The sequence below is a fragment of the Hemitrygon akajei genome, chromosome 3, assembly GCF_048418815.1.
Source record: "Hemitrygon akajei chromosome 3, sHemAka1.3, whole genome shotgun sequence".
NCBI lineage: Eukaryota > Metazoa > Chordata > Chondrichthyes > Myliobatiformes > Dasyatidae > Hemitrygon > Hemitrygon akajei.
In genome coordinates, this window is record NC_133126.1 from 27,265,171 (window position 1) to 27,278,399 (window position 13,229).

The 13,229-nt window shown below is 41.1% G+C and overlaps 1 protein-coding gene across 4 annotated transcripts in view; it reads right to left on the reverse strand.

The window, feature by feature from the left end:
- Positions 1–661: 661 nt before the first annotated feature.
- Positions 662–13,229, reverse strand: part of LOC140724794 (serine/threonine-protein phosphatase 4 regulatory subunit 3) — a 130,519-nt gene continuing 117,951 nt past the window's right edge. For 3 of the 4 annotated variants that reach the window (XM_073039412.1, XM_073039410.1, XM_073039409.1), the window contains 4 exons: positions 7,252–7,394; positions 6,228–6,418; positions 3,919–4,148; positions 662–1,747 (listed from right to left, as the gene is read on the reverse strand). In XM_073039412.1, the coding sequence (XP_072895513.1) occupies positions 1,622–1,747; positions 3,919–4,148; positions 6,228–6,418; positions 7,252–7,394 (690 nt within the window). In that variant the 3' untranslated portion in view covers positions 662–1,621. Of the gene's footprint in view, positions 1,748–2,872; positions 3,628–3,918; positions 4,149–6,227; positions 6,419–7,251; positions 7,395–13,229 lie in introns of all 4 variants that reach the window. The other variant, XR_012098189.1, reaches the window with a different exon arrangement.

Consider the following 13,229-nt stretch of genomic DNA (forward strand, 5'->3'; position numbering starts at 1 on the left):
ATGGGCATGGGGGTGGTATGATAGCGTAGTGGTTAACACATCACTTTATAGTACCAACTGTTCAATTCCCAGCACTGCCTGCATGTTCTCCCTCTAAACACATGGGTTTCCTCTGGCTGCTGCGGTTTCCTCCCACATTCTAAAGACAGGTCAGTAAGGGACCGTTATGTGCTGTATCTCTAAATTTAAAAAAAAACTGGATGGTCCTGTCCACAATGTTGCTTTGAGAGCTGTTGTCTGAAGTACTGTCTGTGAAAGCTGTCAATGATATGGACTATTTAACATTCTAATAAGCTCAAAACTCAGAACTAAAATTATAAATAAAGAAAAAAATTACACTGTCAAACTCCAATAAATCAAAAAGGAAATGAGTGATAATACTCTGGTATAGTGTAGCCCTCTGGGCAGAGAGCATCACGCCATTCCTTATAAAGAACAGATTCATAAACTGAAGTCACAAAGCATCCGTGGTGCAATAGCAAATATCTGTAGTTATGACTTTTGCAAACCAAGGTATTCCCAGCTGCTGTTTTCCTCTGTGTTTGCCAGACTTTCATTTCTCACGTCTTCTATAAATTTCAAGTTTTCGGTCTGTATTCCTGTTCACATTATTCATGTGTGTCACAAACAGCTCTAGTAATGAAACTAAACCTCCCAGAAGTCCAAAAATCAGCCATTTACTACAATTCTATTCTTGTTAAATGCCAATTTTACATCCATTTCAACGAATAAAAAATATACCTGAGACCATCAAAACATTGGCATATACTGGTCTTTTTAGAAGACCAACCATCCTTCACAACTTAATGTCAATTAATGCAAAAATCAGCACACCACAAATACACGCATTAAATGGTTCCATACAACAGGTAGAAATACATTACATCAAAGAATTTTTTAATGGTCCCAAATATACTTAAACAACTAAGTGTACACTCAAGAAAAAAACTGAAGAAAATGTAAGATATGAAACAAAAATGATCACATCTAGAAATTCCATTCACTTTTTAGTCAGAAGGGATGAAGGGGATTCCTCAAAAAATTATGCAGTTGTAAAGATCACAGGTTAAAAAGAGAAAATTTGTGTACTCCTAGCCCTCCCCAGAGAGGTTCCTTTAAAATGCCTTCTTTCATCAGGATCAACGATGTCCTGAATACACAACGTAAAGGGAAGTCTCTGAACAATGAGAAAAACTGCTGGCACTCCAGGGAGAAATTACTGCTAGATAACACCATGCTCTCCCAGGCTCCCAAAGACCTACCCAACACACCGTTACAGACTCAACCAAAATCAGTCAGACGTGCTAGTTTTCATAGCACTCGAAAACAAAGATCTCTCCACCCTCATAAGCTGCTGTTTTTGTTTCATCCTTCCCTGAGAAAGGGGGTAGAGCAAGGTCAAAGCCTGGACACACATGGGTAAGAACAAGTCCAAATTCCTTTGTTCTGATGTTTTGTTTTTGCATCCTTTCCCGTTTCAATGGATTGGCACTTGATCAGCAGAATTCCACGTGTACATTTATCTGTGAGAGGCAACGGTTCAGACACCTTTTTTGTCTTTGAGTCCGGTGATTTTTGCAGGTCAGTAAGAGTCACTGGGCAAGGTTGAAAGGGATCATCATTAAGATCCAAGCCTGGACTTCTTTGTCAAAGGTGCTGACTGCTCTTTCTCCTCACCATCTTCCTCCTCCTCTTCCTCCTCCTCATCATCGTCGTCTGGGTAATCTACAAGACCGATTAGACCACCCTGGACAAGAAATAAAAAGTTACTGCAATCGCAAGAAACATCATTCTAATCTCAAAATTTGTTCTGAACATGTGATAGGAAACCTGATGAGAATTATTAGTAAATACAGTGGATTCTGGTTAATTGGGCCATTGGTTATCGGGCAGCTGCTTACACTATACCACTTAATCGGAACAGTGTCTTTTGGTGAACAGTTTCTAACTAGCGTCAGTCGTATGCACTTAAACCATTACATAAAGGAGGAGAATTAGGTCAATGGCCCACCAAGTTTGCTCTGCCATTTCATCACGGCTGATTCATTTTTCTTCTCAACCCCAATCTGCCTCCCCCCCACCCCCCCGGTATCCCTTCATGCCCTGACCAATCAAGAATCTATCAACCTCTGCCTTAAACACACAAAGACTTGGCCTCCACAGCTGCCCGTGACAACAAATTCCACAGATTCACCACTCTCTGGCTAAAGAAATTCCTTCTCATCTCTGTTCTAAAAGGACACCCCTCTATCTGAGGCTGTGTTCTCTGGTCTTAGACCACCATAGGAAATATCCTCTCCACATCCACCATCAGGGCCTTTCACCCTTCGCCAGGTTTCAATTAGGTTGCCCCTCATTTTCTGAATTATTTTCGTGAATCTCCTTAGAACCCTCTCCAGTTTCAGCACATCCTTTCTAAGGGGTGCAAAATTGCTCACAATACTCCAAGTGAGGACTCACTAGTGCTTTATAAAGTCTCAACATCACATCATTGCTTTACATTCTTGTCCTCTTGAAATGAATGCTAACATTGCATTTGCCTTCCCCACCACAGACTCAACCTGCAAATTAACCTTTAGGGAATCCTGCACAAGGACACTTGTGTGGCCATTAGACACTACACCATACATGAAGTGAACAGATTTTAAATAGTGTCAGTTGCATGTGATAGTGTTCAAAAGCAGTGATTTTTGACACTGATATTTGGCGAGAAATGAGCCTTAAGAAAATTCAGAACTGTTTTGCTCAGTGTGCTTTCGAGCATTGAGGCTTGCATATGCCAGAAGTGGCTGGGAGTGAAAATTAAATGATTTCACTACTTAAACAAGTTAGGAACTAGAACCACAAAGAATTTGAAGGTAATGACAATCACCTTGAATGAAAATGAAGATTTGGAGGATGCAATTGTCGAGGTATTGCTTGAAGGCAGTCCATTATCTGTACTAGGTGTCAGTGCTGACTTTGTTCATTTACGGTCAATCAAAAGTACATGTACACTGGACAAATTCCTCCATCAATAACTATTAGGAATTATTACAGTTTTGTAGTACTGTAGTAGTATTGGTAGTGCTCTAATTTGTTCAGTTTCATTGAAATACATAATTTGTAACTCAGTTAAATGGTAGTTTGACTTTTTTTAAAATACCTTTTTAAACTATTTCCATGAAACATCGGTTAATTGGGGTAGTTGCTTAACTGGGCCAAAATGTACAGGTCCTGATGTGTTCCAATTAACCGGAATCCACTGTATTAAATATAGCAGTGGTCTTAGAACCATCGTATTCAGGAATACATTACGATAAGGTGTATGAGATTTAGAGGGTTTCTGAGGAAGAATTTTTTTCCACTCAAGAGGGCAGGTGGAACAAATCACCTGATGGAGTGGTGGAGGTGGAGAATCTCATAACATTTAACTGTCTTTGCAAGCACTTGATTTGCCAACACACAGGTCAGACCAAGGACTGGTAAATGGGATTTGCGTAACTAGGATTTGATGGTCAGCATTGAGGTGGTGTTTCAAAGGGCCTGTTTCATTCGTAATTATGGATGAGGTTGGCCATTCAGCCCATCTTTTCTTCTGTATTCCTGAGAGTTCTGAAGTCTAGTCACCAGAGCAGTCACTTTTTCCTTAACCCAGTGGATGCATAGTTGGTTGACATTGTTTGAAAGAAAGAAACACAAATTAACTCAATAGACAAGCAAGTATTAATTCTAAGTAGCACTAATTAAAGATTCAGAGATAATGTGTTTGGTAACACTTCAGTTAATCCCACTGAGCACCGACAGTGTCTTCACCCAGGGGCTTTTTGTCCTTGGCTGAGTCAACCCCAATCTCAATTCAAGATGAGCAGTAAGAATGTAGTAATTCAGCCTGAGGTAGCTTTGTGACTTAATAAATCATTTACGCCCAACATATACCTTGGTTGTAATAGCTGCCATGTGAGGTGTGCTTTTGGCGATTGTTCCAGGAGAGCCAGGAGACCCCGGAGAGCCTGGAGACCCAGGTGAATTGCTTGAGGCTGACTGGCTAGTGAGGCTGGACTTGCTGCTGCCGCTGCTGGTACTGGAGAAGGAGAGCTTGAAACTGGGGCTCTGTCTTCCTGTCAGAGTGCTCTTTGTTAAGACCTCCTTCTCATCTCCATCCTTCACTAAAAAACAAGTCCAAAATTTAAATGGAATAAGTTTACAACAGTACCTTACAGAATCTTTACTACATAATACTAATTAGAACTTTAATACACAAAACATGGATTTGTATGTATTTTAAGGAATCTCAAAACAGAATTGAGACAAATTTAACAATGGAATTCAACCACGAACATTAATGAACAAATCAACTCCATCTTCAATTCAAATCAAGGACCCATATTGCAGCAATGAAGCCAAAAATAGTCTCATGTTCAAAATGAACTGCAAACTTGATTCTGGTTTCAAAAAGAAAAATCTCTGACGTTAGAATTTCTAACAAGTTTCCATACAAAACTTACTGCACTCCTAAAACAATCTTGTAGCATATTTTTCCCCATAAAAGAGAATGACACAATGTACACAAGTACATTAAGTAAAATATAAATTAAGGTGAGAGAGGTAAGACGTGTGGAGCAAGTTTTAAAATAAAACACCCAGGGTGGCTGATGCCTGGAATGCGCTGCAAACACGATGGTGGCATTTAAGAGGTGTTTAGACAGACACATGAACATGCAGGGAATGGTAGGATTTGGATCATGTGCAGGCAGAAGGGGTTAGTTTAATCATCATGAGGTGCTGTTCTTTACCATATTAGAAAGGTGTGGGGGGTGGGAAAGAGGGGAAGAGCTCTTGCATCACATTCTAAGAAAGCAGGAAAATAAAATTCCATAGAGGCACAAGGATACAAATCCATCTGTGTGATGACACTTTGTGCATTCTAGGTACAAATACAGCAGGCAAGCGGACTCTGAACCAAAGCAGAATCAGAAACCCCACCTCCCACCACTGTATTAATTAGATTCCTTTCAGTACATTGGCTCTTACAATAATCTGTGCAATTGGTATGTTTGACCTCAGCTTTGGTTCAACATATTAAACTTAATTTGAGGTGTAATGTGTGGTTTTACATTTACAGTCCAGAATGGAACTTTCATTCTACAATATCTTGCTTTCCATTCTCCCCCACCAATTCTCCTACTCTTAGGTGTTAATGTGTGCAGTTTGATAGATGACAACAGTATTGCTTGCCCATGACTCACTCAATAGTCAATCATCCCGAAGATAAAGGTTAGTTTTATCTGTCACGTGTACATCAGTGAAGTGTGTTGTTTTGCGTCAAATCCAATCAGAGAGCATTGTGCCTGGGGGCCGCTCACAAGTCTCAATAGGTTTCCCACAGCTCACTAGCCATAATCTTTAGGAACATGGGAGGAAATCTGAGCACCCAGAGGAAAACATAGAAACTTCTTACAGACAGCAGCAGGAATTGAATCCAAACAATGGTCACTGGCGTTTTAACTTGATTGCACTAACTGCTGTGCTACTGTGCAGACTTTAACAGGTGGTCAAAGGATTGGGGTTGGGTGTTAAAAAAAATCAAAGAGCCAAAAAGGGTCTTGGAAGTCCTCGTGCAGGATTCCCTAAAGGTTAACTTGCAGATTGAATCAGTAGTAAAGAAGGCAAGTGCAATGTTAGTATTCATTTCGAGAATAAAATATAAAAGCAAGAATGTAGTGCTAAAGCTTTATAAGGCATTGGTCAGACTGCAATTGGGAGTGTACGTATGAGGAACATTTGATGGCTCTGGGCCTGTGGGGGGTGATTCTCATTGACACCCATTGAATATTGAAAAGGCATAGATAGAGTGGATGTGGAGAGGATGTTTCTTATAGTCAGGGGACCTAGGAGAATGAGTTTGAGAGGAATAATAAATCAGCCAAGATGGAAATGCAGAGCAAATCTGATGGGCGAAATGGCCCAAATCTGTTCCGATGTCATATGGTATTAAAACACAATCTCACCCATTGTGTCATGAATTCTGCCACCACCCCCCAGAGATGCGAGGTCAGATTTCCAAGCAGTTTTTCAATGAATTTTTCATTCATGCCTATGACCAAGAGCAGGACATTCATAACCATGAAAGAAATAGACCTGAATAAACTCTGTATTTGGAACAAACATACTGCTCAGATTAATAGACATTTGTATTTTGATGTCAAGCAAACCAAAAAGAAACATTAATTGCCAGATTTTCATACATTTTTTCCTCTCCATAAATTTGCCGAAATGATCCATAATTTCATCATCATTTTTTGACTTATCAGAAGGTAATAGTACTGGCTCTCCATCTTCCAATTCATCCTCATCAGTGTTGAACCACATCTCCTCCTCTTCCTCCAGGGTGCGGGCATCTCTTCGGTACCTGTTATTTCGCAAGATGGAACGCATACTAAATTCCAAAGGGGGATAAAAAGAGGCATTAGTGCACTCTTATAGAGTGGGGATTACAATTTTAAGACCTGGTTGAAGTATGATTAAATCCATTCAAAGTCCCAATCCCACTAATGCAACAAAAATTTCAATTCAGTTGAAAAAGATCTGGAAGTAAACCATTGACATTATAAGAAGGGACTAGACTGCTATATAATATCTGCAATTGGCCTGCTAATACATTTTAGACTAGAGAAGTTATTGCTTTTACGTGGTCTGACCCATCATATTGCTAGCCCAATATAGCTTGGCTTTGACTCTACGTAATGCCAATACGTGATTTTGGTTGCATTCAAACAGTTTCTCCCAGCATGCATTTGTATGTTAAATTTTAAGCTATTCCAACAACATTCTAAATTTCACTTTTCTTATCACCTATCTCAACTTTTAACGATAAGACTATAAGACATACAAGCAGAATTAGCCTATTCAGCCCAATGAGTCTGCTCCACCATCCCATTATGGCAAATTTATTCCTCTCAACCCCATTCTCCTGCCTTCTCCCTGTAACCTTTGATGCCCTTTCTAATAAAGAACTTAACAGTCTCCACTTTAAATACAGCCAATGACTTGGCTGTCTGTGGCAATGAATTCCCTCTGGCTAAAGAAATTCCACCTCACCTCTGTTCTAAAGAACATCTTGGTATCTGAGGCTGTGCCCTCTGTTCTGAAACTCCCTGATTCACTTCCCTGGTTCCTTCACTTTTGACCACATTTTTTGCCCAGTGCTTTCTGCCTTTTAACATCACCCATTAAAGAAAATAAACAACACATTTAAGGAAAAGGCTTCACCTGTCAAGTTTTGGATTATCCTGTCTTTCCCTTTGTTGCTCATAACGCAATTTCAACCCTTTGAATGTCTGCACATAATCCACGTCTTCAAGGGCTTTCCAGTAATTTTCTATGACATGAGCTGTTAGGGACTTGATATCTTCCTGTGTATCAGAAGGCACTACTTTAACCAGTAATATAAAATGTATAAACACAAGAGAATGCTGGGAATCCAGAGCAACACACAAAAATGCTGGAGGAGCTCAACAGGTCAGGCAGCATCTATGCAGGGGAATAAGCAGTTGATGTTTTGGGCAGAGACTAATAAAAAATTCCTGAGTTCCTCCAGCATTTTGTGTGTTGCTCTAGATAAAATATATAACTTTCTAGATTAACAGAATTAAGACCATATTTTGTGCACCAATAAATCATGCAATTTAAGAGGTCTAAGTGGGACTACAAAATTTGGAGACTAACATAATTTCTATATAAAAAAATTACTGAATCTTCTAAAGTACGAAATAGATAAAATTTTAAAATTATGAAAGGCTAAGAAGGGTTATAGTCCGGGTGCAGGTTGATGGGGCCAGGCGGAATAAGAGTTTGGCGCAGACTAGATGGGCTGAAGGACTTGTTTCTATGCTGTAGTGCTCTATCACTCAAAACTGTGTATTTTTTTTGTTATTCCAGACTAGCAGCATTAATGACATTTTCTCTACTGTTACCATAAAACAAATTTGAATAGAAAGTTCTACTACAAAACTTGTCTTCAATAATGGACAACAAAAATACACACCCCTTAGCTTTTACTCCTGTGTGCCAAGGATGCCTCGCCTGACTCCATGAACAGAGTAGTGGGATCAGCCCAATACTCACAGCTACCTTTGGGCAGGAGGTACAGAAAACTAAAGACCCAAACCATCAAGTACTAATGAAGGGTCTCGGCCCAAAAATGTCAACTGTTTATTATGCTACATTGATGCTGCCTGACCTAATAAGTTTCTTGGTGACAAAGATGAGGATGGTTTTGCCATTTCCTGATTAACACGGGGCACACAAAATATGGAAAAGACTTGTTTCCTTGGCAGGCTGCTTTCAATGTCTAACTGTGACGGGATAGACAGTGCAACATACACTCAGTGGCCACTTTATTTGGTCCGGAGTGTAATCCATGGTCTTCTGCTGCTATAGCCCATCCAGTTCAAGATTTGATTTTTTCTGCATTCAGAGATGCTCTTCTGCACACCACTGTTGTAATGCGTGGTTACTTTAGTTACTGTCTCTTCCTGGCCTTATGGTCTTCTGTCAGTTTAAACAAGTTTGGTCATTGTCTATTAACCTCTTTTATTAACAAGGCATTTTTACCCACAGAATTGCCACTCACTGGATGCTTTTTTGCTTTTTGCATTAATCTCTGCAAACACTAGAGAATGTTGTGCGTGAAGAATAGCAGTTGTCTGAAATACTCAAACCACTCTATGTGGCACCAACAATTATTCCAGTCACTTGATCACATTTCTTCCCCCCTTCTGATATTTGGTCTGAACAAGAATTGAATCACTTAGCCACGTCTTCATGTTTTTATGCACCGAGTTGCTGCCACATATTTGTATTAATGAAGTGTACCTAATAAAGTGGCCATTGAGTGTTAAATGAGAACCTCTTGATCTGGTTTATTTGTTTGTTTGTCTGGTTGGTTATTTATCTATCTATCTATCTATTTATTTATTGAGATACAGTGTGGAATAGGCTCTTTAAGCCACGCCATCCAGCAATACCCCCTATTTTAATCCCAGCAGAATCACAGGACTATTTACAATGCCCAATTAGCCCACCAACTGGTACATTGTTAGACTGTGGGAGGAAACTGGAAACCCAGGGAGAATGTACAAACTCCTTACAGGCAGCGGTGGGAATTGAACCCAAGTCACCTGTACTGTAAACAGATGTGCTAACATAGTGGTCAAACTTGGGCAGAAATCAGGGAGATGAACTCAAGTGACACTATGCAAACCAGTCTCACATCCACTGATACCATCTACACTTACTGCTATCTCAAGAAGACAGTCAATGCAATCAAGGACACTGCCACCTTTCTACCCCTCAGATGGGCTGAAAATACAAAAGCTTGAAAGCCTGAACTACCAGGCTCAAGGATAGATCCTATCCCACTGTTGTAAGTCTTGAACAGACATCTCGAATGCTACCAAACAAACTGACAAAGGTATAGGAGTGATGTAGTGTATATGGATTTTACTAAGGCGTTCAACCAGGTTCTCCACAGTAGGCTCATAGAGAAAGTCAGGAGCCATGGGATCCAGAGAAACTTGGCTGCGTGGATTCAGAATTGGCTTGCCACTTGAAGGCCAAGTGTGGTTGCAGATGGAGCGCATTGTGCCTGGAGTCAGCGACCAGTGTTGTTCCGCAGGGATCTGTCCTCAGACCAGTGCTCTTTGTGATTTTTATAAATAATTTGGATGAGGAAGTCAAAGTTAGTAAGTTTACAAATGACACATAGTTTGGTGGAGTTGTGGATAGCGTAGAAAGTTGTCTTATGTTACAATAGGACAATGATAGGATACAGAGCAGAGCTGAGGGTAGTTGGATTTCAATCCAGAACAATATTCTTTTATTTTGGAAGGCTGAAGGCAGAATAAAGGGTTAATGGCAGGATGCTTGACAGTGTGGAGGAACAAAAGGGTCTGTGTCCATGTCCAAAGATCTCTCAAAGTTGCTGCACATGGATGGAAGAAAAATTGAGGTCTATGTGGGAGGAAAGGGTTAGATTGATGTTAGAGTATGTAAATAGGTCAGAACAACTTCGTGGACCAAAGAGCCAGTACTGTGCTGTACTGTTTTATGACCTAAAATATTAATTCTTAATCTACCTTGTCATGGCCCTTGCACTTAAATTTCCTGTACCAGCAAAACTATATTCTGTATTTTAGAAACATAGAAAGCCTACAGCACATACAGGCCCTTCGGCCCACAAAGCCCTGCCAAACATGTTCTTTACTATAGAAACTACCTAGGGATACCTATAGCCTTCTATTTTTCTAAGCTCCATGTACCTATCCAGAAGTCCCTTAAAAGACCCCATCATTCGTGCCTCCACCACCGTTGTCAGCAGCCAATTCCACACACTCACCACTCCCTGCGTGAAAAATTTACCCCTGACATCTCCTCTGTACCTACTTTCAAGCACCTTAAACCTGTGCCCTCTTGTGGCAGCCATTTCAGCCCTGGGAAAAAGCTTCTGACTATTCACACGATCAATGCCTCTCATCACCATCGTTCCAAAGAAAAAAGGCCAAGTTCGCTCAACCTATTCTCATAAGGCACGCTCCCCAATCTAGGCAACATCCTCCTCTGCACCCTTTCTATGGTTTCCACATCCTACCTGTAGTGAGGTGACCAGAAGTGAGCACAGTACTCCAAGTGGGGCCTGACCAGGGTCCTATATAGCTGCAACATTACCTCTCGGCTCCTAAACTCAATCCCATGATTGATGAAGGCCAATGCACCATATGCTTTCTTAACACACAGTCAACCTGCGTAGCATCTTTGGGTGTCCAATGGACTTGGACCTCAAGATCCCTCTGATCCTCCACACTGCCAAGAGTCTTACCATTAATACTATATTCTGCATCATATTTGACCTACCAAAATGAACTACCTCATACTTATCTGGGTTGAACACAATCTGCCACTTCTCACCCCAGTTTTGCATCCTATCAATGTCCCGCTGTAACCTCTGACAGCCCTCCACACTATCCACAACTCCCCCAACCTTTGTGTCATCAGCAAATTTACTAACCCATCCCTCCACTTCCTCATCCAAGTCATTTATAAAAAATCACAAAGAGTAAGGGTCCCAGAACAGATCCCTGAGGCACAGCACTGGTCACTGACCTCCATGCAGAATATGACCCATCTACAACCACTCTTTGCCTTCTCTGGGCAAGCCAATTCTGGATCCACAAAACAATGTCACCTTGGATCCCATGCCTCCTTGCTTTCTCAATAAGCCTTGTCAAATGTCTTGCTGAAATCCATATACACTACATCTACTGCTCGACCCTCATCAATGTATTTAGTCATATCCTCAAAAACTTCAATCAGGCTTGTAAGGCACAACCTGCCTTTGACAAAGCCATGCTGACAATTCCTAATCATATTATGCCTCCCCAAATGTTCATAAAATCCGCCTCTCAGGATCTTTTCCATCAACTTACCAACCACTGAGGTAAGACTCACTGGTCTACAATTTCCTGGGCTATCTTTACTCCCTTTCTTGAATAAGGGAATAACATCCGTAACCCTTCAATCCTCTGGAACCTCTCCCGTCCCCATTGATGATGCAAAGATCATTGCCAGAGGCTCAGCAATCTCCTCCCTTACTTCCCACAGTAGCCTGGGGTAATCTTGTCTGGTCCCAGTGACTTATCCAACGATGCTTTCCAAAAGCTCCTGCACATCCCCTTTCTTAATATCTATATCTATATGCTCAAGCTTTTTAGTCCGCTGTAAGTCATCCCCGTGATTGGCAAGATCCTTTTTCACAGTGAACGTTGAAGCAAAGTATTCATTAAGTACCTCTGCTATCTTCTCCGGTTCCATACACACTTTTCAACTGTCACACTTGATTGGTCCTATTCTCTCACGTCTTACTGCTCTTCACATACTTGTAGAATGCCTTGGGGTTTTCCTTAATCCTGTCCGCCGAGGCCTTCTCATGGCCCCTTCTGGCTCTCCCAATTTCTTTCTTAAGCTCCTTTCTGCTAGCCTTATAATCTTTTAGATCTCTATCATTACCTAGTTTTTTGAAACTTTCGTAAGCTTATTTTTCTTCTTGATTAGATCTACAACAGCCTTTGTAAACCACGGTTCCTGTATGCTACCATCCTTTCCCTGTCTCATTTGAATGTACCTATGCAGAACTCCACGCAAATATCCCCTGAACATTTGCCACAGTTCTGCCGTACATTTCCGAGAACATCTGTTCCCAATTTATGCTTCCAAGTTCCTGCCTTTTAGCCTCTTATTTCCTCTTACTCCAATTAAACACTTTCCTAACTTGTCTGTTATTATCCCTCTCCAATGCCATGGTAAAGGAGATAGAATTGTGATCACTATCTCCAAAATGCTCTCCCACTGAGAGATCTGACACCTGACCAGGTTCATTTTCCAATACCAGATCAAGAACAGCCTCTCCTCTTGTAGGCTTATCTACATATTGTGTCAACAAACCTTCCTGATCAAACCTAAACAAACTCCACCTCGTCTAAACCCCCCGCTCTAGGGAAATGCCAACTGATATTTGGGAAATTAAAATCTCCCTCTATGACAACCCTGTTATTATTACACCTTTCCAGAATCTGTCTTCCTATCTGCTCCTTGATGTCCCTGTTTCTATTGGGTGGTCTATAAAAAACACCCAGTAGAATAATGAACTTTTCCTGTTTCTAACTTCCACCCACAGAGACTCCATAGACAATCCCTCCATGACTTACTCCTTTTCTGCAGCCGTGACACTATCTCTGATCAACAGTGCCACGCTTCCACCTCTTTTGCCTCCCTCACTAACCTTTCTGAAACAACTGAAGCCTGGCACTCTAAGTAAACATTCCTACCCCTGAGCCATTCAAGTCTCTGTAATGGCTACAACATCATAGCTCCAAGTACTGATCCATGCTCTAAGCACATCCGCTTTGTTCATAATACTCCTTGCATTAAAATAGACACATCTCAAACCATCAGTCTGAGCGCATCCCTTCTCTATCACCTGCCTGTCCTCCCTCTCGGACTGTCTACAAGCTTTCTCTATTTGTGAGCCAACCGCTTCTTCCATCTCTTCAGTTCAGTTCCCAACCCCCCACAACTGTAGTTTAAACTCTCCCCAGTAGCCTTAGCAAACCTCCCTGCCAGGATATTGGTCCTCCTCGGATTCAAGTGCAACACATCCTTTTTGTAAAAGTCTCACCTGCCTCAAAAGAGAA